Source organism: Coenobita brevimanus, chromosome 55 (assembly GCF_032717465.1).
Source record: "Coenobita brevimanus isolate Jiangsu-jjx chromosome 55, ASM3271746v2, whole genome shotgun sequence".
Lineage (NCBI taxonomy): Eukaryota > Metazoa > Arthropoda > Malacostraca > Decapoda > Coenobitidae > Coenobita > Coenobita brevimanus.
Window position 1 is genome coordinate 58,224,639 of NC_137008.1, and position 27,735 is coordinate 58,252,373.

At 46.2% G+C, this 27,735-nt stretch overlaps 1 protein-coding gene across 1 annotated transcript in view; it reads left to right on the forward strand.

Annotated features, from left to right (window-relative positions):
- Appl (amyloid-beta-like protein) overlaps positions 1-27,735 on the forward strand; it is a 135,325-nt gene that overhangs the window by 48,925 nt on the left and 58,665 nt on the right. The window contains exon 2 of the mRNA XM_080273556.1: positions 6,908-7,093. Within this exon, the coding sequence (XP_080129682.1) occupies positions 6,908-7,093 (186 nt within the window). The remainder of the gene's footprint in view (positions 1-6,907; positions 7,094-27,735) is intronic.

Sequence of the window (27,735 nt, forward strand, 5' to 3'; positions counted from 1 at the left end):
CCGGAGGGAAGGTGCGAAAGGAGGAAGAGAAGATAAAAAAAAGAGAGAGAAAAGATAGGAAGGGAGAGAAAAGGAGACGAAGATAGGAGATGAAAGATGATAGAAGAGGGAATGGAGAAGATAGGAGAGGGGTGAGGGAGAAAAGATAGGAGAGGGGAGAGGAGAAGATATGAGAGAGGGGAGAGGAGGAGAGAAGAGGGGAGAGTGAGTTTGATAGTGAGGATCGATGTGAGGGGCTGTGATGAGAACTGTCTGTCTCACCAACTGAACACCTTAGAGAGAGAGAGAGAGAGAGAGAGAGAGAATTGACATGGCTTCATTGGTATATTAAATGTACCGTATCAAATATCTCGCTGCCGATACACACACACACACACACACACACACACACACACACACACACACACACACACACACACACACACACACACTATCTCTGAGCACCCATCCACTCTCATATCACTAAGGAAGCGTTACGGGAGCATAGCCAAAACACCCCTTCATAAGACATCAATATGGACCCAGCTTGGAATGTCAGGTGTTTAATTACGAATGGCTGCGTTGACAAAATTTCTTTAAAAACGTTCATCAGGGTTTGGAGTTCTGTTACAGCATATACAAACAAAGGTTACATACATATAAATAGGTACTGTACTTACTCTGCATAACGTCCATACCATCTCAACGTCAGTTAATTAGTGAGAGAGCTTTGTTAGTTGCCGTTGGGTGTGTGAGACATAGGCGAAGTACCTAGTCCACTCGGATTAGCGTAGGTTATACAGAACTGTATATATACGGTATTGTGATGTTGTGTGTATATATAATTATAATCTTGGAAGTAACGGTGCTGTGATATTGTGTGTATATATATAATCTTGAAATAATCATATACTGGTATTGTTATATAAACACACCAGGGAGGGAGAAAAAGAAACTTGTGTGGTGTGGTGTCAGTGTGGTAGGGAAGAATTGGGGGAGACATAGAAAAACCTTCATTGTTCGTGAGAAGTTGTGTAACTCGCTATTATGTCCTGGATCCCCTCGTGTCTCCTCTCACTCACGGCTCTGCCTCTCACTCGCACGAGCAGGCGGGCGGAGGAGCTTTCTAGAAATTGAGTTGAAAAGTCGAATTCAGAGAGAGAGAGAGAGAGAGAGAGAGAGAGAGTGAAGGGTGGATGGATGAAGGAAAGGAGGGAGAGAGGGATGGATGGATGAAAGGAAGGAGGGAGGGTGGAAGGGAAGGTATGAGGGCAGCGAGATAAATAAGTAAAGGAGTGATGGGAGGGTTGCAGGAAGAGGCTTTGTCCAGTGTCAAGAGGGACTCGGAGAGCTTAAGACCCCCACCGTTCCATTTATTCCCCTCATCCCCTTCCCCCTCCTTGCCCCCTTCCTCTTCCTTGTCCCCATTTCGTTCTCCCCACTTTGCCGCCGCCTCCATTTTTCTTTGTCCCCTTCCCCCATCCCACCCCCTTCCCCATCCATGCCTCCAGCTGCTTCCCCCTCTTTGCCCCTTCCCCTTCTTCTCTTCCATTTATTCTCTCCCCCTCCTCCTCCTCCTCATTCCTTTTACCCCCTCAGTCCTCTTCCCCTTCCGTCCTCCCTCTCGTTCCTCTTCCCCTTCCGTCCTCCCTCTCGTTCCTCTTCCCCTTCCGTCCTCCCTCTCGTTCCTCTTCCCCTTCCGTCCTCCCTCTCGTTCCTCTTCCCCTTCCGTCCTCCCTCTCGTTCCTCTTCCCCTTCCGTCCTCCCTCTCGTTCCTCTTCCCCTCGTTCCGCTTCCCCTCGTTCCGCTTCCCTCTTATCCCCTTTCTCCCTCATCCCTTTCCTCTTCATTCCTCTTCCTCCTTCATTTCTTTTCCACTCTCATTCCTCTTCCTCATTTCTCCTTCGTTCCTCTTCCTCCTCGTTCCTCTACCCCCTTGTTCCTCTTCCCCCTCTTTCCTCTTCCCCCTCTTTGCTCTTCCCCCTCATTCCTCTTCCCCCTTATTCCTCTTCCCCCTTATTCCTCTTGCCCCTCCTTTCCCTCATTTATCTCCCTTTCCCTCATCCCTTCACATCCGTGCCCCCTTTTATCATCCTCCCTCTTTCACCTTCCCCATATTCCCCTCATTCACTTATTTCTCCCCCATTTTCTCCTCTCCCCTCTCATCCCTTCCGTTCCCCCTCCCCTCTCATCCCTTCCGTTCCCCCTCCCCTCCTCCTTTCTCCCCTCTCCTTTTTTTTTGTCCTTCCCTCATCCTCCCATTCCCCATTCCCCTCGCCTATTTCCTCACTTCACATATTGCCACCTCCCCTCTCTTCCGTCTCCACTTTTTCTCCACTTCGCTGCTCCCCCTCCCCTTCTCTTTCCTCCCTTCCCCTCTTCTTTCATTTCCTCCTCTTTTCCTCTATTCTCCTCTCTTCTTCTCTCTTCTTCCCTACTCTTGTTCCTCCTGCTTCTCTTTTCGTCTCATTTCCTCTCCCCGTTCCATCTCAGTCTTCCTCTTCTCTCTCTCTCTCTCTCTCTCTCTCTCTCTCTCTCTCTCTCTCTCTCTCTCTCTCTCTCTCTCCCCTTCTTGCCTCTTCTGCATTCCTCCCCTCCTCTCATCTCTTTTTCCCCTCTCCCATTTCTCTCCTTTCCTTCTCTTCTCTCCTCTCCTTTCCTTATTCGCTCTTTTTCTCTCCTCCTTCCCCTCATCCTCTCTTTTTCTCTCCTCTCCTTCCTCTCAACCCTTCTCTCCTCACCTTTCCTTTCCCTCATCCCTCCTTCCCCTCACTCAGTCCTTTACCTCCCTCCTCCCTTCCCGCTTCCACTTCTCTCTTCCCTGCCGCTCCTTCTCTTCCTTGCTGTGTCCCTTCTCTTCTTCCCTTTCCCTCCCTTTCCCTCCTCCCTGCCTTTTCCGCTTTTCATTCCTTCACTTCCTCCCTCCCACGACTCATTTCCACCGCGTCTTCCTCATTTTCTGTTATCTCTCTTCCCTTATCGCTTATTTCCCCCCTCTCTCTCTCTCTCTCTCTCTCTCTCTCTCTCTACGGTGCAGTGTGTAATATACTTTATATATATATATATATATATATATATATATATATATATATATATATATATATATATATATATATATCCTACCCCATCTCTCTCAATCCTTTCCCCATTTTCTCTCCTTGTTTCTCTACCTCCACCTCAGTTTCTTCCACTTCTCACTTTACCTCTCATTCCCATTCCTTCACTTGGACCTTATTGTTATTCCCTCCTTTTCTTTCATTTGGTTCTTTTCTTTCACTCCCCTTCTTTCCCTCCTTTCCATCTTTCCTTCCTCTCTTTCTCCCCGTCCCCTCTTTTTCTCCATGCCTTCCTTTTCCTCTTGTCTTTCACTTACTCTTCCACATTCACTCCCAGTCTTTTTGTCTCATTATCCTGTTCAGTCCCTCCCTTTTCTGTCCTTCCTCTCCCCCCTCCCCTTGCTATCCCTCCCCCATGTGCACTCTCTCCCTGTCCCTCTTTCTCTTTCCCACTCACATTCTCTCCCACTCCTTCGCACCCTCCCCCCCCACCACCTTGTGTCTCTCCCCAGGTCAAGTAGGGATCTCTTATCCTCTTTCCTTTCCAATCTCCTCCAGCTCCCACTTACTCCCCCCCACTTCTCCCTCTCCCCCTCTCTCGCCCTCTTTCGTTGTACCCCCCTTCTCTCCACCCTTCCTCCTCCACTCCCCCCATCACCCCTTCCCGCTCCTTACTTTTTTTCTTATCCTTTCTCTCTCCCTCTCCCTTTCTGCCTCTCTCCCCATCTCGCTTCCCCCCCCCCTCTCTCTCTCTCTCTCTCTCTCTCTCTCTCTCGCTGCGTGACCCTTAATTAATCTAATTTAATGCAACTCTTAATTGACCTAACCCTGCCTGACTTCAATAAGGGTATTATTGTTGATTATCTGTGACGTCAGAGAGAGAGAGAGAGTCAGGGTACGAAATAGAAATATAAACTAATTTTTTCTTTATGTTGGTACCAAGTGAGTTCATTCAGACCAAGAACACTGTAATACTGAAGCACCTTAGTCACCTTAGTCATAGTGAAGGCTTTAGCTAACCTCAAAGATTCAAAATTTATCCCAAGTCGAATTAAATCATGTGTATAGCAATAATTGGATAAAAACTTGTAAAAAAAAGTGATAATATTTTGTAGTTAATATTTTGTATGTCTCAGCACTTCTAATCTGTCCGTTCAAACTCTCCTCCCCCTCCAGAATCTCCTCTCCATCTAAACTCTTTTGGCCCCACTGTAGAAATCATCTCCACCTTCTCCTCTCGCTCTGAACTTTTCCCTGTGTGTGTGTGTGTGTGTGTGTGTGTGTGTGTGTGTGTGTGTGTGTGTTTTAATAGCTTGTTCAGTGGGTTCTATTTAGCATTCAGTACAAAGGATGTCTCTGAAGGCTATGCAGGTGCAGCAGATATGAAGGTACAGTCGTGGGGATTCGTACTGAGGGACACACACACACACACACACACACACACACACACACACACGCACACGCACGCACGCACACGCACGCACGCACGCGCACGCACGCACGCACACACACACACACACACACACACACACACACACACACACACACACACACACACACACACACACACACACACACACACAATTTTTACCTTTAAACCTGAGCCGGTAATTCCTCAGTTGAGTAAAAACGTCTGAAAGTAACAGTAATTCACTTAAACTATATTACCAAAGGGGTTATATATTGGAGATTATTTCGAACTCCTTCAGCGTGAGATATCTTTCCAACGTTGAATAAAATCATATGGCAACAGCAGGAATTAAATTTGAAAGACGTCAACACACTGAAATGTCGAAGGCGTAATGTGGAAAAGCAGTTTCTACGGAGGATGTACGCTAGTTCAACTTTTTTTCCGGTGTTCAGTGGTAGAATAGGACATACTGCGACTTTACATCCTTTCCATAGCACTTCTTCATGACCAGCACCAGGTTCAAGTGTTCTTTCGCATTAGCCCAGCATTCAGGACGAAGTGATTACAATTTTAGGCAAAGTTAAAGTGGACAAAGCAAAGTAATGCTCCTAATCCCATGAGAATACAGGCCATGTATCGTAGAAGGATATGTAGGGCAGGGTGGTGCACAGTACTGGGAGGATCAAAGGAGAGAACATACTGACTCGTACTGTGTGTGTGTGTGTGTGTGTGTGTGTGTGTGTGTGTGTGAGAGAGAGAGAGAGAGAGAGAGAGAGCTTTCGTGACGGGGAGGGGGCGGGGACATACTAGTCGCCAGTCCTGTGGGAGGGACACATACCGTACATAAGGGTCCAATTATAGGCTACCTCACATTATCATCCACCGATGGTCGATGACACTAGGATTCGGTACCATGGAGAGGCAGATTTTGTGGATGTGGTGAGACCTGCAGTATCCATTGACCCTGTGGCATCACGGGAACTGACAGAATGCGAATGTATGTGAAATGCTGTAAGGTCATAACGTCATATTGTCTTGAAGATTCATTTCCACTCGATGTTGGACATTTAAAGGGGTGTAGTAGTATGCCATTACTTGTGTTTCATATGTTTGCAATTTGTTAATTTCCCTTAGTGATAAATATGGACTCTCACTCGCAAACTTAGCCAATACATCACGGTTTCCACATGCACTTCTCACTCTTCCATCAGAAAGAGCCTTCCGCATCAAACTCCATACCTGTGCGTGAAGCTTAGTGGAAGGAGCAAGTCTCCTTTTCATGACAGAAGTGATGTTCCTCGACACTGCTTATCAGTTGCCTTTCAGGACGGAGTAGACATGCCCGCTAGATGTGTACAGGTCCGCCGCTGCTATACATACATACCTACAATATACCTTGTTGAGCTTCCATCGATGCTGTTCGTACCCTCCGTTGTGACAACATATCTCCCCCGTATTTGAAACAATAGACGGAGACGGGAGAGTTCCCCAGTGACTGAGGATGCCCCAAAGGTCTTCGGATCAGTTGCCCATCAGGACCTTGATAATGAACGTACCCTGAGGTGTATTAGTCCAGTAGGCCTCCCCATTTATGAGGAGAGCTTGTGTAAACCAGCAGCTGCAGTAACTATACCGATCCATACGGTCCTGCTGATTTATTTCTGTACCATATATATATATATATATATATATATATATATACATTTATAATTATATGACGAGGCCTGCAGGGGATTTCTCAGCTCTCGTCTTTCTGTATAAAATTAGAGACATTTCGTGTGTCCTTTTCCCCTTTGGATATCATCGTGATGAATCATTAGTATACAGGTAATTTATTTGCATACCTATCTTCATAAGGTACATACATACCCAAATACATACATACATATATAGCAGTACATGCATACCTACATGCAGTATTGTTCAGTGTATGATGCGTGGCTGCTTTGATGTGATAAATATGACTTATGGTAGTGCCTAAACTTTTTACAGACTTGATTAAACCCTTTGACGTATCCTCAACCCACTCGCGTGTTTTATTTCCGATAACACCATCAGTTTTATCGTCCCCTGAAGGTTAAACAGGTGTGACTAATACCCTTCCTGGTTGTGTGTGTGTGTGTGTGTGTGTGTGTGTGTGTGTGTGTGTGTGTGTGTGTGTATGTGTGTGTGTGTGCGAGCGCGCGCGCGATAATTAGTACAAAAAAATAAACAAAAATATAATCCATAGAAAGGTTGAGTTTATTGCCCACATACGAGTAATGCCACTCAGGGTTTTGTAACTGGTCATCTTTGCCTTGGTTGTCTAGCCTAGATTTCAGTGGCTGTACAGGATTGGATAATGAATGGATGGATAGATAGATAGATATACATAGATAAATAGATTTGATAGGATAGAATAATAAATATAAATATGAAAAATACAAATCTCCCTAATTTATATATCTTCTTTGTTTTCTAGGGCGGCGTGTCTACAGGCGAGAGTGTTGCTGGCCCTCGGTTCGAACCCCAGGTAGCCATGGTGTGTGCGGGTCGCTCCCAGTACCACGCCCAGTACATGACTCAGACGGGACGATGGCTCACCGACACACAGTCCAAGGTCACATGCCTCAAGGACAAGGTTGACATCCTCCGCTACTGCAAACAGGTAGGTCACAAAAAGAAATAAAGATGGAAGAACTCTGAGAGGGAAGGTGGAAATGGGGGGAAGTTGGAGGGAAATAAAGGAAGGAGGTCGAGGAAGAAAGGGAAGGAGGAAAGATGGGAGAAGAAGTGAGAAGTACGAGGGAAGTAACGAAAGGAAGGAATCAAAGAAGAAAGGATGGAAGGTATATGTGGGACCGTAAAGATAGGGGAAGTACGAGGAAAAAGAAGGAAAAGAGGCGGGCAATTAAAGGTAAGGAGAAAGAAAATGAAGTTGAAGAGGAAAAGCAAAGTAGTAAGGAGGAATAGAGGAGGAGGTTACCTTGTCCAAAGCCACATTCTGCAAGGAGAAGGTCGACGTCCTCCACCGGTGCAAACAGGTCAATCAGAAAAGAGGAATGAAACCAAAGAAAGGAAAGAAATGGAAGAGAGAGGTGGATGGGAGTAGACAGGAACCCAAACTACAACATATGATACGTATAATGATCCTCTCGGGAATATTGGTTACAGAGGAAACTATGGCTGTGATGTCTAATTCTGTGAGTCGAAGATGAGGATAGTAGGAAAAAAGAGGACAGGTAAGAGGAAGATTGGGAGCGAAACGAAAGGTATTTTAGTAAGTAGTGGAGATGAGAATGAGATCGTAAGTGGGACAGAAATGAAATTGGAACAGAGTGGAGGGTAACTACAGTCGTCCTCTTAGCTCCTACTTGGAAGCTCGTGTCAGCAAAGATAACGATGTATAACTACGCGAATGGCAACCAGAGGACTTTGTTTCGACCACCTTACCTTTCAGTCGGAGTCATCAGAAGAAAGTGAGAAGGAACACTATTCTGTATGGAAAACTAACCTGGAAATTTTTCAGGATCGATTTTTTTTTTTTTTTTTTTTTTTTTTTTTTTTTTTTTTGAAGTCTGTAGGAGGAATGGATTGTAATCGTTTGGAACCTATTAGGACCTGTAATAAGGATGGTCGCTGGGGTAAAGCTAATTACGTGTAAGCTCTGAGAAAGGGTACAACGAAGAAGGAGAAGAGAGGAAAATAGAGGGTTCTTGAAGGATGGGAGAGAAAGGGGATGGGGGAAGTAAGAAGGAAGGAAGGAAAATAATAGAGAGAGAGAGAGAATGGAGAATGGAAGGAAGCAAGAAGAGAGGAAGATAACTTTTGTGAAGGGAAGGGAGAGAGAGGAGGGTTAATAGAGAGGAATGGAAGGAAAAAGGGAGGGAGGATGGAAGGAGAGAAAAAAGACGGAAAAATAAAGAGGAAAAATGGAAAAGAGTGGGAGGTTAAAAATTGAGTGATGGAAGGTGGAAAAGTAGAGAAGGAAAGGAAACGAAGAAGGAAGGAGATATAAAACTAATCAGGAGGGAGGGAAAAAGGAGCGAAGGGAGAAAAAGGGAAACGTACACACACACACACACACACACACACACACACACACACACACACACACACACACACACACACACACACACACACACACACACACACACACACACACACACACACACACACACACACACACACACACACACACACACACACAGAGTAAGGGAGGGAAAGTGAGATGAAGGAAGGGAGTAAAAGAGTTTGAAAGAGTGGAGGAGGTGAAAGAGGAAATGAGAAGGAAGGGAAGAAGGTGAGAGAGAGAGAGAGGAGAGAGAGAGAGAGAGAGAGAGAGAGAGAGAGAGAGAGTCCAGGATAATCCCCTGCCTGTCTGCTGCCTGGGATGGGTTGGCGAGGGGACGGACGCTGATAGGAGGCGGGTAGAAGGAAAAGGGAAAGGAAAATGGTGAAAAAAGTGTTTTGCTGTTTGGGCAGTGTAGTGATGGTAGTGTGGCAGTGTGGTAGTTGTGGTGTTGTGGTAGTGTAGTGATGGTAGTTGTGATAGTGGTGGTAATTGTGGTAGTGGTATGGTAATTTAGTGATGGAAGATGTGGTAGTGGTGGTAATGTGGCTGTGGTGATCATGGGGCGGGGTTCTAGGGAGAGGGCTAGATGAAAGAGTAGAGGAAAGATGGGAGAGAGAGAGAGAGAGAAAGAGGTTGAAGAGGAGGGAAAAAGAAAAGGAGAGGGGAGAGAAGAGAGGAGGAAAAGGAGGTAATGGAAGAGAGGGAGAAAGGGAAAGAAAAGGATGTTCAAGAGAGAGGAAAGGAAATTAGGGAAGGGAGAAGAGGAAAGAAAAGGGGAAAGGAAAATAGAGAAGGGAGAAGAGGAAAGATGGAGAGAAGAGGAGGAGAAGAGAGAAGGAATGAGGAAGAAATGAAGGGAAAGAAAGGAAGAGTAAAAGAAACGAAGGAAAGGAGAGAAAGGAGGAAGAGGAACGTGACGGTAATAGGAGAAAAAATAGGACGAGGAGAGAAGGAAAGAGGAAGAAAAGAAGGAAAGCTAGAGAGAGAGATAATGAAAAGCGCGATGGCAAGGGATGTGACATGGATATTGTATACAGGGATAGAAAATTTACTGCGCAGTAGGAGACAGTGCCACACCTCACGCTGCCACGCCACACCTCACACTGCTTACGAAACACAGTCATAGCACACACTGCCGTGCTACTCACTGACCCTCACACTACCACACTGCATACTGCGACGATCCAGACTGCCACAGTTCACATCGCCACACATCACACAGCCACATCTCATTCCATCACCCAACACACACTGCCACCCCACACATTGTATCACCTCAGAGTTCCACACCTGCACTGTCTCACCACACCGCGCACCGCCACTCTGCACCACACCTCCACACCACACCACACACTGCCACACCACACCACACACTGCCACACCACACCACACACTGGCCCCAGATGTGTAGAATGGAGAGAGAAAAGTGTTTGGAAGTAGCCAGATCCTTCACTCGTGTAAGAAAAAGCTACTGACATCATCGCCAGGCTGACATCTTTACCCTTTAACTCGAGGACGTCATCTTCCATTTTATTCTTGCCACTTTCAGGTGATTCTGTAAAGATTTGGAGATACTTTGAACTGGAGGGGTTAGGTAGAGTCTTACACACACACACACACACACACACACACACACACACACACACACACACACACACACACACACACACACACACACACACAGTTCCTTAAGCTGCACAGATTTTTTTTAAGTTAAGAGGTCGACGTTTATGATGTCAGCGGAACTTCCACTTACTAATAAAGCAAAGTGACTTGTGAAAGTTAATGACATCACCACAAACCTTGATATTGATTATTTCCACAAAATTATTTTGTGTTGATTGTGAAGACTTGTACCCTATCTTTCGCTGTTTGTGGATCCTAGCTCACCCCCTCCGTCGGTGGATGTGGGAATCAGAATAAAAATAATGGTATATTTGTGAAGATACAACGGGTTTGATCACTCTTTAAGCATGGACTAGCATCGCTCACAATCATCATTATTGTTAGTATCATCGTAGTTGCCGTCTTCGTTACCATCATCATCATCATCATCATCATCATTGTCGTCATCGTCATCAGAATGGAGTGGATACACAGACATAGAAATAGACCTGTTGTCAGAGTGCCTAGGGAAATGGGCCATACCGTACAGTACATGCAGTCACACGTAATTCAAGCACACATTCCCAGTCAGTTGAGGTACCGGTAGTTAGGGAATTGCATAACTGTCTTCCTAAGGCCCGGTAAACACGTCGCAGAAAAGTTGAACCATTCCTCACGTGTTGATCCGTGTGTTTATCTCTGTTAGCCTATCGTGTTGGAAATTCTGATGGTGGTTCTCTTTTATGTCGTCTATACCTGTTTCCAGCTATAACCCACACCACTTGTTTTACTGGTTTTAGGGTGGTAACGCTGGCGACGATTATGGTATGATGGTGGTGGTGGCGGTGGTAATGTGGATGGTGGTAACAAGGGAGTGTTGCACAGAGATGTACCTATTTTTTTTTTTTTTTTTCTTCGATGTTACAATTTTTTTTCTTCAAGGAGAAGAAAGTTACTTAATGTTTTGTTGATAACGCAGAGTACTAAGTTCCTCTTATAATACCTGCTTCTACGTACAGTATCTACTTGTACCCACACGTACACATCTACCTACGCCCTTCAGCCGCCAGTACTACATACACCCACGCTCAAAACTTTCTATTTTCTCAGACCCGTACCTCCGTGTAAGTAATGCGACTTCCACTTACGTTTACCGTACCTGCTTACCTGACTACTTACTATGTACACTTCCAGCACCTACAGTCCGATGACGCATATAATTGCAGTTTCATTCCTGGTACCTTCAGACTGCTTTATTCATCTAAGGGAGACAAATGTTTCCTCCAAGACTGAATAATATCGACGGGATGCAACAAGAACAAAATTAGAGTATACGTCATCGTGCTGAAGAGGTTAAACCCCCTACCCACTCAGTACCTACTGGACTTACGTCCTGTAGATGTTTCTACCAACGCCTAATTCTGCCTACTTAACTACGCCACACATAATCCACTTTTTTTTTTTTTTTTTTTAATGCGAGGAAGAAGGAACCAAAGGCCATGAGCCCGCAGTAACAGTTCCCCCCAAGAGAAAAACAAAATACAATATAGAGCCAAATTCAAGATCCGATCATTTTGAGATGCCTGGACACACTGCGTTTGAAAGACTGGAGATCATAGGCAGCAGGAAATACAGACAGAGGGAGACAGTTCCAGAGCTGACCTGTTGCATAAATGAAAGACTGGGAGTAACGGTTAAATCTTGCATTAGAGAGTTGGACAGAAAAAGGATGAGAGTTTGCTGCCAGACGGGTGCTACGCGCCCGTCGTAGAGGTGGAGGAATGCAAGCAGACAGTTCAGAGGAACAGTGACCATTAAAGTAGCGATAGAAAAGAGATAAAGATGCAACAGTGCGGCGAAGAGACAGAGGTTGAAGGGAGTCAGTAAGAGGAGGAGAGTTAATGAGACGAAAAGCCTTTGACTCCACCCTATTGAGAAGAGCTGTATGAGGGGAGCCTCCCCACACATGAGAGTTGTACTCCACACAGGGGCGGATAAAACCCCTGTATAGAGTCAACAATTGCGCAGGGGTAAAGAAAGAGCGGAGACGGCTTAGCACACCCAATCTCTTGGAAGCAGATTTTACAAGAGATGTAATATGATCTTTCCAAGATAAGTCCCAAGTAAATGAAACCCCAAGCATGTTCAAGGATGATGCAGGATTAAGCTGAATATTATTAAACATTAGTGGGTATACCTGTGGAAGATTTTGTCGGGTTGAAAGGTGTAAGAACTGAGTCTTAGATGCATTAAAGACAACCATATTATTTTTACCCCAGTCAGAGATACGAGCCAAGTCAGACATTAGGTGTGCCATAGCCTCATCCCTTGTTTGTTGAAGTAACTGTTGAGATGGGCGTTGCGGGAACCGAATGGAAAGGTGAAGGGTGGAGTCATCAGCGTATGAGTGGATAGGGTTAGATGTACAGCTTAGAAGATCATTAATGAATAAAAGGAAGAGAGTTGGTGATAGGACAGAGCCCTGAGGAACACCACTATTGATAGATCTAGGAGAAGAACGATGGCCGTCTACAACAGCGGCTATAGAACGACCAGAAAGGAAGCTAGCGATGAAGGCACAGATAGAAGGATAGAAACCGTAGGAGGGCAGTTTGGAAATTAAAGATTTATGCCAGACTCGATCGAAAGCCTTTGAGATGTCAAGTGCAATGGCAAAGCTTTCGCCAAAGTCCCGAAAGGAGGATGACCAGGAGTCTGAAAGGTAGGTGAGAAGATCGCCAGTGGAGCGTCCCTGACGGAACCCATACTGACGATCGGAAAGAAGGTTGTGATAGGAAAGATTCCTTAAAATTTTTCTATTAAGAATTGACTCGAAAACTTTTGAAATACAGGACGTTAAAGCAATTGGACGATAGTTGGAGGGTTGGGAGTGGTCACCCTTCTTTGGGACTGGCTGAATGAGAGCAAACTTCCAGCAAGAAGGAAAGGTACAAGTTGACAGACAAAGACGAAAGAGTTTGCCTAGGCAGGGTGTAAGCACAGAAGCACAGTTCTTGAGAACAACAGGAGGGACCCCATCAGGCCCATATGCCTTGTTAGTACTGAGGCCAGTGATGGCAGAAAATACATCAACTGAAGAAATTTTAATGTCAGCCATGAGGAAGTCAGAGGGGGGAAGTGATGGAGGAACAGCACCGGAATCGTCTAAGGTAGAATTGGATGAGAAAGTCTGTGCGAAGAGATCTGCTTTATCAGTAGAAGAAATAGCTACAGAACCATCAGAGTAGAAAAGAGGAGGGAAGGATGATGAGGTAAAGTTGTTAGAAAGATTTTTGGCAAGATGCCAGAAGGAGCGGGAAGAATTCGAGTTGGAGAGTTGAGAGCATTTAGTATGGATGAAATTATTTTTAGTAGAGCGAAGAACAGACTTACGGTCTTATGGCTGATAAATCCACCAACCTAGTACCTACTCATCCATACCTTCACTGTTTACACATGTTAAACCTCACTACTCACACCTGCTAGATTTACTGTCCTTCCTACGCCTGCTAGACCTGTCTTCCTACCTACACCGTTTCACCTTCACTATGTACACTTATTAAACCACACTTTTTGTACCTGCGTACTGGTACTTACTTCTCCATGCCCGCATTACTTATGTTAGCTAGATCTACCTATGTACGACATCACATGTGTGCAGTACGTACGCCCTACCTACGCGCACACGCCTGTTACCTACCTACGTGCACATACCTACACTACCTACGCCCACAGAGTCTCAAACCACCTGTGTTTGGCCGTGTATGGTGGTCTCACTGCTGCACTGTGCCTCACCCTTGTGTTGTTTTATATGCTGTCTTAGTAGTCTCACTCACCTCACTCTTACCTTAACTTATTATCCATTCTTGACACTGTTTATCTCACTTCTTACCCTGCTCCTCTGTGCTTCGTAACCTCACACCTTCCTCATCCTGTCATACTTCGCCTCACCTTTCTGTGTCCTGCCTCACCATCCAGGCCCTGTTTCACTCTGGATCATCATACTGTCCCTTTCTCACCCTGCCTTCTCAGCCTCTGCCTCCCTTACCATGTTTCGGACTTTCAACATCCTCCCTCTCTCTTCTTCACCCTCCCTCAGCCTTCTTCACACTCCCTTGCCCATCCTCACCCTCGCTCACCCTTCTTCACTCTCCGTCACCCATGTTCACCCTCCCTCGTCCATCTTCACCCTCCCTCACCCTTCTTAACCCTCCCTTACTCTTCTCCACCCTTCCTTGCACTTCTTCCCCTCCCTCGCCCTTCTTCAACGTCCCTTGCCCTTCTTCACCCTTTTCACCGTGCCTAACCCTGTCTCACTGTCGTACTCGGCCTGCCCTGCCTTGCCCTGCCTCACCTTCACCCTGTCGCACCTGCCTAATCCAGTCACTGAGTCAGCCAGCTAGTCTGTCGATGAGCCAGGCAGGGGAGGGGAGGGGAGGGTGGAGGGGAAAGGGGAGGGGAAGAAAGGAGAAATTGGAATGTGGAAAGGAAAAGTGAGAAGGGGGAGTGTTGAGAGGGGTGATTTGGTATGTTGGGGAGGGAGGGGGGGAAAGGAAAGAGTGGGGATTTGATATGTTGGGGGAGGGAGAGGGGAAAGGAGAGAGGGCCGATTTGGTATGTTGGTGGAGGGAGAAGAGAAAGGAGAGAGGGGCGATTTGGTATGTTAGGAGAGGGAGAAGGGAAGGGGGAAGGGAGGGAGGGGCAAGAGGAGGACAGTACAGTAATTCGAAACTTATTAGTGACTGGGGGAGGAGGAGGAGGAGCGAGAGGGAGGAGGAGGAGGAGGAGAAGGAGAGTTTATTAAAATCCATTTGCCACATGTTAACTTTTATAATGGGTGTGGTAGTTGTGTTAGCCGGTAAAGGGTAGGGATAGGGATAGGGACGTTAGGGAAGAGAGAGCGAAAGAGGAAGTAGAGTTGAAGGAATAGAGAGATGGGAAAGTAGTCGAGAATGGAGGAATGTAGTGAAGGAATGAGAGAAGAGAGAAAGGAGGAAAAGAGTGACAGAAGAGGGGAGGGATGAAGTAATTAAAGGGGATAGTAGAGGAAGGAATGAGGGAGGAGAGGTAGCAAGTAGAGAAAAGAGAGGAGTGAGGAAGTAGAGAACGGAGGAAAAGTATGAGGAAGAGAGGAAGGGAAGGAGGGTAGAAGTAGAAGCAGGAGGGAGGGAGTGGAGGTGTCGGGTGTGAGGGGCGGGGTGGTGTGGGGTTACCAGTGATCAGCTCGCGGGGGGAAGGGGTAGATGGATAGCTGGATAAGTACAATACACACGTAGGTAGATATGGCCTGCTATGATAGATGTACTGGATAGATGAATAAAAGGGACACACACACACACACACACACACACACACACACACACACACACACACACACACACACACACACACACACACACACACACACACACACACACACACACACACAAACACACACACACACACACACACACACACACACACACACACACACACACACACACACACACACACACACACACACACACACACACACACACACACACACACACACACACACACACACACACACACACACACACACACACACACACACACACACACACACACACACACACACACACACACACACACACACACACACACACACACACACACACACACACACACACACACACACACACACACACACACACACACACACACACACACACACACACACACACACACACACACACACACACACACACACACACACACACACACACACACACACACACACACACACACACACACACACACACACACACACACACACACACACACACACACACACACACACACACACACACACACACACACACACACACACACACACACACACACACACACACACACACACACACACACACACACACACACCATTAAACTGTACAGAGAATTAGCGGTTGAACTCGCCATACCCCTTTGCTCCATAATCAGTGCATCCATAAGCCAGTGTAAAGTTCCTGTAGATTGGAAGAGAACATATGTCACACCAATCCCTAAACTCTCTAATCCCCAGTCATTTGATCAGCTAAGACGGATTGCCATAACCCCCCTCCCCAGTCTTTTGTGTGAAAGTTTTGTTTTTGACTGGGCCACAGCCAGCGTTGCAAACGCCATTGATCAACAGTTTGGCAGTATGAAATCGTCCTCCACAACACATTGCCTCATTTACCTCCTCGATTTTATATACAGAAACCTAGAGAAAAGGAAGACCTGAGTAGCATTGGCTCTCATTGACTTCAAAAAAGTTTTCGATCTGGTAGACCATAACGTATTGTTAAGTAAGGCACTGGTTATTGGGATGGAGCCGGGCATGGTAGTGTGGTCGGCAGCAGGTGGTAAAGTATCATGACTCTGTGTCAACACCCCAGCACCTGACGTGTGGTGTACCTCAGGGCACGAGCGCGGGGCATTTGTGCTTCCTAATCCACATTAACGACGCCTTAACTGACACGCCACACCGGTGGAAGTACGTGGATGACTCCATGGTGGGCGTTGCGGTGGACAACACGGAATCTGACTACCTCCACCTACAACAACAAGTGGACAACGTGCAATCCTGGACTGAAGCCAACAACGTCACCATCAACTACAAGACAGTGGTGATGCATTTCCACACGTCCACCACACCTGCACCATCACCGACAGTCACACTTGGAGGTCACCCACTCCAGGATGTGGAGACAACCACATTCCTGGGGATTATGCTAGACAACAAATTAAAATGGAAGCAGCACATCACCACCATCACCCAGTCAGCCTCCTATCGCCTCTAATTGCTGCTGAGGCTCAGATCCTTAGGCACATAGCAGTGGAAGCTGAGGTGTATATTCCACTTGTTTATACGCCCCAAGCTCACCTATGCCTTCCCAAGTTGGTTCCCATCAATCAACATTACACAGACAACAGCTAGAAAGGATACAGACAAGAGCCTGCCGTATCATACGGGGTACAGAATACACTATATACTGCACGGCGAAGCCCTTAACACCCTGGATATGGCCTCCCTGAACACCGTATACCAGAGTATTTTGTGGCGATTTAGCGAGCAACTGCTAAATAGTCCGAGACACACTCTCTCTCTCTCTCTCTCTCTCTCTCTCTCTCTCTCTCTCTACCGTATATAAAGGTAGATAGACCTATATGTTGCTATTTACCAGTGTAGCTTGGTGCTTAACGTGAGCAGCTAGTTATGTAGGTATGTAGATTTGATGAATTAGTACTGGTAAGTAGTTATTAATGTAAGTTTTCAAGTAGGCGGGTTGGTAGGTAGGTAGTAGTTGGTTAGATATGTAGGTAAGTAGGTAGGTACTGGTAGTTATGTTTGGACAGGTCGAGCTGTAAAAGCAAATGAACTGACATAGGATAAAGTAATTGGTAAGTAGTAAGTAGCAGGCTAATATTGTAAGTAGGCAGGCATGCAGGAGTATGCTGTAGATCAGGTGTGCAAGCTAGACTGATTGGCAGATAGATAGGTTTGGTGAATAGGCAGGTAGATTGACTAGGTAGACAGGCAGACAGATTGGCTTGATAGATAGGCAGGTGTATAGACTAAAAATGATTAAGTAGATATTCTTATAATAAATTAATTCCTGGCTTAGTAAATAGGCTAGGTAGATATGGAAGTAAATAAGCTAGGTAGTATTCCAGGTGTAGCTTCATCCAGGGAGCCCATTTCTTATGTTAAGTAGATCCTGGTGTTGATAGAAGATTGTTGTGGGTCTTAGAGGTCTCGATCACCAGTATGGATGTTCAGAAGTTCACCAGCATTTTTTTTTTTTTTAATGCATCACGCTTAGTCAACACACAGATAATTCCCATAGCATCATACAGGGTTTTCAGAAGCCTGTCAGCATTCTTGACCATCATTCCTGTTCATTCCTAACTTCACTGATGTCCATGACGCAAATAAGGATATTCAGAAAGTCACCAACTTTATCATTGCCAGTTCAGTCCACACTCCGTTAATCTCGGTGTCAGGAAGGATGTTCAGAAATTCATTAACCCTATGATCACGTAAGCTCAGTTCACATTTTATTAATCTCCAGTAAGGATATTCAAAAGTTCACCAGCATCTTTAAGGCTGTGATGACTCACAGCCCAAGCTCATTAATAATCTCCAAACACCCGCATGCCTAAGGAAAATATCACCAGTATTGTTCATGGTCACACTCGGCAGTTTGGCGGATATGTAGAAGTTGGAGGTTAGGGAAGCAGAATTAAATAGTGTCAGCAGGTGTGCAGTATCGCCATTAGCGTCTCCATAGGGGTGGCCTGGACCGATAACGAAGGGAACAGAATTTCACGATAATCGATGGCTTTTCGTCTGACGGAATTGTGCCAGTCCCATGTCATGAATACTGAAATATGGTTGCATGAACTTTATTGAGCCTTAGTTATGAGGTGGGATTGAGTCTCCTTGGTTACTAGTTACGTCGACCTACCGATCTGACCATATCCTGGCCATCAACTGAGCTGAAAGGGATTGAGGATCTTTGTCAGGTTAGAGTAAACGCGGTGTACGACATGTTGATAGGAAGTATTGAGGGCAGCTGGGATGAGATGAGACTGTGCTGAGTGTGAGTTTATGTGATGTGAATGGTACGGTAATACATCATGAATAAAAGAATAATAGAGAATACCTGGTACTTGAGATACGGAGGTAATAAATAGCCCCTTCACTATAATACGTCGATATTCTCGCTACCACCAGGCGATTTTATTCAGTTTGGTTGACTTTCGAGCTATGGGGGTTTAGATACAGCTTTCATTAACCGCTACGCTAAACGGACCCCCCTATCCCCCGAAGCCTAATAGATTCAGCTGGTGATAGCAAGGATGAAATATGCCGTCATCGTTTTGTAGGATTTAAAGGTAATAATAAGTGAGTTTAAGTCCAGTATTTGTAGCCCAGTATAGGCTACACACGAGATGAACAGGTAGATAGGTAGTTGCGTGGACAGGTACATAGACAGGTAGGTGAGTAGTTAGAGAAGTAGTTATACCTGCATGTAGATGGAGGAGTAGGTAAACAGGTATGAGAAAAGGGAGAAAGTAGATAATCATGAACAATTACCTCTTTCCCTGAGCTATCCTGGTGGCTTCCAAACAATAACATGTTGTCCAATCAGGTCCTCTTGATGAAACCCAGCTTCCCCCTCCGCCCTGCTCCGCCTCACAAACACCACTCCGTCACCCTCCTCCACAACACGGTACGACACAGTAACTGTCTTAGCATGGGAGAATTATGAGATCACATCATCGTACACACATAGGTTGTGGTGACTCGAGTGGGAGAATTTATACACAGATTTGTGGTTGGTTTATAATATATAATGTATGTATGTATAAATATATTTAATGAAAGCCGTGTGATGAATTGGGCGCAACCATGCAGCGCCTGAGTATTCCAGACCAATGTAGTTTTAAAAATCTCTTTTCTCCAGACTCACTTGCCGCTAACTCTTAAACTAAACTGACTCCCAAAATTCGGACTAATTAGCAGGTATGCTGACGCATCCATTGATGCGTGGCGACGTTCATCGAAGACCGCATCAGTGGAAGGCGGCCGGTGATAACCGGTAACTAAAGAAATAGGATGTGCTTTCCTGAGACACGGGTTCTGTCGTAGCAACTGCAGGGAAATATATTCAGTTTCGTTTAACCTCTCATCTGAAAGGTTCTCCCTAAATCGCTCAAAACTGTCTGATGGTAGCCAGAAGTTAGATGACACTATTTCCCTAGCGGTGATATGTGAAGGTATATAACGGTATCTGTTATCGCGTAGGAATACCAGCAGACCTAAGGGGACCAGCTTTCAAAGAGTGGCATACATAAAAGACACGTGAGGAGATCAAAGAGGTGGGAGCCATTAGTGGAATGTAATGTTTTCTTTGACAGGCGGGTGATGAAAGGCTGTGAAGGTTACGTAAGGTTAGATTAGGTTACGTTGTTGAAGGAACCATACGGCTAGATTACATTGATGAAGGGACGATATGGTTAGATTAGGTTGTTGAAGGGACGATTTGGTTATATTAGGTTAGGTTGTTGAAGGGACGATATGGTTAGATTAGGTTGCTGAAGGGACGATATGAGTAGATTAGGTTAGATTGTTGAAGGGACTATATGGTTAGATTAGGTTAGGTTAGGTTAGGTTGTTGAAGGGACTATATGGTTAGATTAGGTTAGGTTAGGTTGTTGAAGGGACTATATGGTTAGATTAGGTTAGGTTAGGTTCTTGTAGGGGTGATCTGATTGCTAGGTTAGGTAATTGAATGGGCGATATGGTTAGGTTGTTAGGTGAGATGAGGTTGTTGAAGGGACGATACTTTAGGTTAGGTTGTTGAAGGGGCGGAATGGTTGGGTTGTTGAAGGGACGATGTGGTTAGCTTAGTTTGTCGTAAGGCGCGATACGATCAGGGTAGGTTAGTTTGTATAAGGGACTGATTGGAATAGATCAACCCCTTCGACTGTTGGGATTTCTTTCAGCTGAGCAAAAGAGTCTTGTGTTAGCCTCAGTACAAGTGTATGAGAGAGAGAGAGAGAGAGAGAGAGAGAGACCTAAATATAACATACGTGTCCTTTCAGAATTGCCTTCCTCTCCTCACTGCTCTCCCTCCAAAGTTCCGCCTTTCTGCATTCTCTCCCGTCCCTCTGTCTTCCTTCCTCTCGTCCTTTCTTCCATCCTTCCTTCATTTCTCATCTTTTCTTCCCCCCCCCTCTCTCTCTCTCTCTCTCTCTCTCTCTCTCTCTCTCTCTCTCTCTCAGCTCTTTCAGGTACCTGGTAGAAAGTTCGAATTAATTAACATGCCTTGGAGAGAGAAAGAGAGAGAGAGAGAGAGAAAGGGGGGGAGGGAGGGAGGGAGGGGAGAAGGAAACGAAGTAGGTCTTACCTCCATCACTTCTCACAGGTGGAGGAAATGGAGCAGTCATCTCCACACGCGGGGAGGGGGGAGGGGGAGGAAATAAGGGAGGAGTATGATGGACAGGCAAGGGGGAGGAGGAAATAAGGAAAAAGGAGGTAAGGAGGGAGGGAATGCAGTAAGGGAAGGAAGGAAGAGGGAGGGAGGGAGAGAGGGTGAGTGAATAGGAGGAAGGACAGGGGGAAGGAGGTGTAATGAAAAGGTTGGGGGGAGGGAGAGGATATAAGGAAGAGGTAAGGCAAGAAGGGAGAGAGGGGAAAGAGTAAATCTAGGGAAGAAGGGAAAGAGAGGGAAGCCAGGAGGAGTGAGAGGGAGGGCCGATAGAGGGAGGCGGAAAGGAAAGGAACTAATAAAGGAAGGAGTGATGGGAAGCGGGGAAGGAAAGGACGGGGAGAAAGGATGGGAGGATGAGGAGGGGAGGGGGGATAAAAGAATGTAGGGAAGGTGGGGAGGAAATGAAGTAAAAGAGGGAGGGATGAGGGGGGGCGAGGGAGGAAGAAAGGCTGCAGATGAGCACAAAAGAAATAGAGACAGCAAGAGGCCTATATTGACGTAACCCCTTTGACACAGTGACGTCTTTAGTGACTTTCTTACCGTTTCTTGATTTTTATTCAGTTTAGTTGTGATTTCATGTAGTGGTATAGTAATAGTAGTAGTAGTAGTTAGCTCTTGATGTGGTGGTGGTGCTAGGCTCATTAACTAACCCCTTGTAGCCAGTCAAGAGGTTAATGAAGTCAATATTTGTTCCCTATCGTTCGAGAGTCTCTTTGTAAGCTTAATAGTCATCCGGAGATAGCAAGATTAAGACGTCACCGAGTTGAAGGGGTTAATAGGAGAGAGAGAGAGAGACAGAGAGAGTGGGAGGGGGGGGGTAGAGGATGATAGGAACAGAGAAGAGGAAGGGGAAATCGTAACTATCGCGATTATGAATAACACTCCCATCATCACAACTACAACAACCTCATCTAGCACAACCGTAACTACCACAACCACAATAGAAGTTGCCACCACCATATTATCATCACCACACTTACGAGTAACAGTACCATCACCACTACAACTACCATCACAATACACCACACCACACAATACGAGTACAGTTCCAGCATCGTAACTGTCACCTCTGGGAACTACCACTGCCATCACCATAACAGCACCAAAATGATCACGACCAGTATTAGTAACCACCACCACACCTACCCACCAATAAACCTTACACCTAAAGTATCACCACCACCACAGTTACGAACACCGCCACAGCTATCACCACCATCTCAACTGCTAGAATTGCTATCATCCACCACAGCCACAACAGTCACCATCACAGTTGCCAGAATCACCACCACAACTACCTCCACCAAAATTATCCGCAACCACCTTTATCAGCACCATGACATCTACCACCAAAACCATAAATCTTCACCACACCCCGCACCCCCACCCCTACCACAACTACCACTATTACCGCTATATCTCCCATCATCCACCACCGCCATTACCATCATCTAGCACAGTCATGCATATCACAACCAGCACGATATCATATAAAAACCACCACAACTACCATCATCCAGTGACACCATACATCTAGGCTACCTTTAGTTACATAATCACTACTATACTACCAGCTCCTTAAAATGCAACTGCCACTGTCGGAACCAAAACTACCACTGCTTAATTTACCACTATCCCGAGCATAACACAGCTACTATCATCACGAACCATTCCACTGCCACAACCACCACCCTCGCTACCACACCATCACACCCACCAACCACCACCATCATCATTAGCACAAATACCACATCTGCTACCAACACCACCACTACCGCACCAGGAAACCACAACCACCACCACCATTACCAAAACTACCACCATCACTACCGCTGCTACCATCAGTACCCCAGCAACCACCACCACCACCACAGAGCCAGTCACAGCGGCTGCCATCTTTGTCAGAACTGCCACCATCATTACCACAACTACCACCATCACTCGACCTCTGACACGCCATCCTGCCATCTGGCCCTTGTGGAATAGTGGTAATTGTTGTTGGTGGTGGTGGTAGTGGTAATGATGATGATGATGATAGTGATGTTGTTGCTGTTGTTATTGGTGCTGCTTCTGTTGTTGTTTTGCCACTGATCCTCATCCCTCTCCTTGACACCTCTGTTCTTTTCCCTTTGTCGCCCGCCTTGCGAAAGGTAATGTAATCGCTTACGTCCGTGTGTCTGGCTGTTAACAAAATATCTCAAAATCAAGTTGGCAAATTGTATCCAAACTTTGTGGGTAGTGTGCCAGGATATATGGCTTGTTAGTTAATAATTTTGGCGAAGTTGCGATGAAATTGTACTCAGTGACCTTCACCAACATAATACCCCTGACTTAAGGCTTCTGAATGCTAGCGTGAAATTTAACGTTGTAGGAGTAAACAGGGAAATCTTTAGACTTTCTCGATTATGGCGATGCTGCGATGATATGCCTCCTATTGCCTTAGGATTACTGATGTAGTTTTTTAGTGATGGTGAGCGATACGCATTCTTGGCGAATGCTTTGGCTTTTATCTCTTCTTTCCTCTGACCACTCCACTGTGATATGGTAAACGGTAAACATTGCACAGCTAGGGAAAAATTTTACCAACACAACGGCAGACTCCATGATAACCCCAGAGAGCAGTGGCACAGGCTAAATAATTATCGAAGCGTTGCAGTGACGGTGGTGGGGGGAGGGGGCTGGCACATAGGCACACGTTCAAACACATAGGCTACCCGTAGGTAAATGTACATAGGCACACTACGGTGGCCCAGGCAAAACAAGTGTATAAGCGGTGAAGTGTTGGAGAGAGACTGACACATAATTGTACAAGCGGTGCAGTGGTTAGCCCGGGGGTGAGGAGGGATGACATAGACGCACGTACATAGGCATACATTGGCACAGATACATACAAAAATTAATGACAGGCTGACGCTGACACACAGGCACATACTTCTAAAAAAATTACTGAAACAGGTTGGCGCTGATACAGACACAGATACTTAGGTATATAGGCACATACAGTGTATACAGTATAGACACACACATTGGCGTTCACTGATAAATAAGCACACACACACACACACACACACACACACACACACACACACACACACACACACACACACACACACACACACACACACACACACACACACACACACACACACACACACAGGCAAAAAATGAATAAATAAATAAGTATATAAAGACGTTGGCTTTCCTCGTAAAAGATCCTGGTTCCCTACGCAATAGCAAGGGTGGTGTGGCGGGTCTCAAAGTGGCCTTGTATGGCGTTGCAAAGGGTCAGTTACACAGCACGGTTGGTTTGATGGGGAGGGGTATTGCTGCCAGTTAACCATCATCAAAGGGTACTGGGCAGACTGAATGCCCCTCACGTATCCCTGCTTCTCGTAAAGGGCGACGCAACCCCTAAAGGACGGCGCTGGCATTTTAGGATTTTGCCTCCCAGCGATTTTATATAGCTGAGGAAAGCACCCCGCCCTAAACTTGCCTGAACACCCATTCCCTCCCCGTTCGTTCTTCCTCTCGTACCTGTGTGTATTAGCAAAGTCGACCCTACAGCCTAGCACATTGGTTGAAATGCAAACAGCGCGAAACGATGCATTGTTAGTTGAGAAGTACCGTAAGGTTTTTGTCATCTGCATGGCTAGCATATGTGGTTCCTTGATCGGCGCTTAATGATTTCAAAGAAATATGTGGCGGTCGAACTTATTGCATTTACAGCTCAGAGTTCCATAATTTTTATATAGTTGCACAATTAAAGTTAAGGTTTCACGTGTTTTGTCGATTGTATCATATCATTCTTATTTATTTGTTTAAGTGTACAGTGCCTGTATCTTCTGCACCACAAGGTATACAGTAGATGAAGGGAAGATGTGCCTGATGCTTTGTGTTTAAATCATGTGGCCAAAGTGATCAAAGGGCCATGCCTTACATCTGCCTGCCCCATGCCAGCGCGGGGATGTTGGGTTGGCATGATGATGAAATTGTGGCTCGGCTTTGTAGGGATCAGAATGACGCAGTTCCGGGTTTGATGGAAGGCCATACTGTCATTATACAATGATGGAAGAGACTTTACGACTGACATACATTATATTCCAACACAACGTGTATCGTATCGTAGTTATGTTAGTGTTGCCGTTGTATATTTGGTAGAAATTTTGACGGCATTATTTTCTTTGATTTTGGTATGTTCATACTCGCATATAATTTTAATCAGTTAAATTACCGTATTGCTTGTATGAAGCTTTTTGATGTTGACTGCTTCCGCCGAGTGACCCGGTTGAAAATGTACTGCTGGTATATAGCTATTTTGAGCGTGATTGCCGAGCGCTGGTGGCCGGTATACATAACTGAACTGGTGGGACAGGGCCGGCAGGGAGAAGAGGCGGAGGAGAACAGGGCGGGGCAGGGTTGGTAGGATGGATCAGGACAGGGCAGGGCAGAATAAATACAGTAGAGCAGGATAAGGCGGGGTAGAACAGGATGAAGAAGGACTGAACAGGCAGGGCAGAGTAGAACAGACAGATCAGAGCGGAGCAGGGCAGGACAGGCGTAGGAATGGGCTTGTGCAATGCAGGACACAGTAAGGTTGGGAGGGCTGCTGGGGTTATAAAGCAAGCAGTGTGAAGGAGGGGCGGGGCAAGGCTGTGTGAGGAGAGGTGGGGCAGGGCAGTCTGGGGGAGGGGGGAGTGGAGCAGAGTGAGAGGTGTGGCAGGGCAAGACTGGGGAGGATGGAGCAGGGCATTAGACAGACAGGGTCAGGGCAGGGCATAGCAGGGGAGAGGATGGCGTAAAGTGGGACAGGGCAGGGCACAGGAGAGTTAGGCGGGGCGGGGTAAAGTGGGGCGGGGCTGGCCGGGAGGAGGGGGGAGGGAGGGATGAGAGTGGAAGGGAGGGGGGATGAGGAGGGAAGGGAGGGGTAACTTATCGATTGACATGAGTGGCGCCTCAAGCCAGGCTGCCAGGCTACTAACCCCACCCAACCCCACCCCTCACACTCCCCACCCCTCACACTCCCCGCCCCTCACACACCCCGCCTCATACTCCATACTCTACCCCACTCATCACACTCCTTACTCCACCCCACCCTTCACACTCCTTATTCTACGCCACTCCTCACCCGCACCCTACTTCTTACCCTACCCTCACATCTCGCCCCTCATGCCTCTAACCTTGACCCCATCCTCACTGTCACACTCCTCATTTGCACCCTACTTCTCACCCCACACCTCACCCCGACCCCACCCCCACCCTTCACACTCCTCTGCCCAGCCCCACCACCACCCCTCACACTCCTCTGCCCGACCCCACCACCATCCTTCACACTCCTTACCCCACCTCTCACTCACAGCTCTCACCAATAAACCCTTCACCCTCACACCTCTCACCCCTGCCAACACATCCCTCCCTGCCACCACATATTACTCTCCCGCCACATCCATCCCTGCCAACACATCCCTTCCTTCCACCACATCCCCTCCTTCCACCACATCCCTTCCTGCCACCACATCCATCCCTGCCGTCACCACCCTGCCTGCCGTCACCTCCCTTCCACCACAACCCTGTCCAGTCGTCACCATTCCTGTTCGGTTCTTGCTGACCATCGCTTCCTTTGCCCTTTCCATTCCTCTCCCTCTCTCTCCTCTCCGTCCTTCCTGACCTTTCCCTCTTGTCTTCCTTCCCTACCCTCCAGTTGCCCTTATCTAACGCCCCCCCTCCTTGTCACTCTTTCCTCCCTCCCTCTTTTCCTCTCTTCCTCTCCCCCCCCCTTTCCTCCCTCTTTTCTCTCCACCTACCGTCTTCCTCAACCTCACTTCACAGTTCTTCTTCCTCCTCCCATTCCCTCGCTCTCTATCTTCCTCTCTCTGAGTTTCTTTCCTTCCCACTGTGTAACTTTTCCGTATTTCTTCGTCCTGAGAGAGAGAGAGGGGAGGGGAGGGGAGGAGACCTTAAAGTAAGAACAAATATGAAACGAAGTATATTTAGTATGAGAGAGAGAGAGAGAGAGAGAGAGAGCTCAGGACGATGATAGCCGAGCATTATCCATAAAAAAAATATTGCCAATATGTTTAACAATCTTTCATCCAACACATTTATTTACCCATGTTATCAATCTCTTAACTTTGGTCTTGTTAATCTCTAGTATTATTTTTATCATTATTTTCATTTCTTACATTTTTTGAGATTTTTTATTTTGTATTTGATTTTTTATTAGTTTCTTTTTCGCGATGTTTGTTCAGTGTAGTTTATGAATTTTGTATTTTGGAAGTTTAATGTTGTCTTATTTAACGTTTTTTTTTTTTCTTCCTGGTGTTTGGTATACTGTATCTTCATTATATATTATTTTTCAGTACGTTCTCATATTTTTTCGTGCTGCCGGCTATGCTTTTTTTTGTTTATGTTTTTTTGGCTATATATTTTAACATTTTTTTTCGATTAAATGGCGTCCACTCTGGGCGAATGATAGCGGGAGCCGTAATTGAATGTGGGGCCGAAATTGAAGTCATTATCCTCCTTATTGCAGTTTCGGCCTGGGTGGTACACGCCTCTCACGTTTTTATAATGTCAGATTTTTTTTTAGTCATTTATTTTTTGCGTTGTTCAAATTGTGTCCGGTATGTA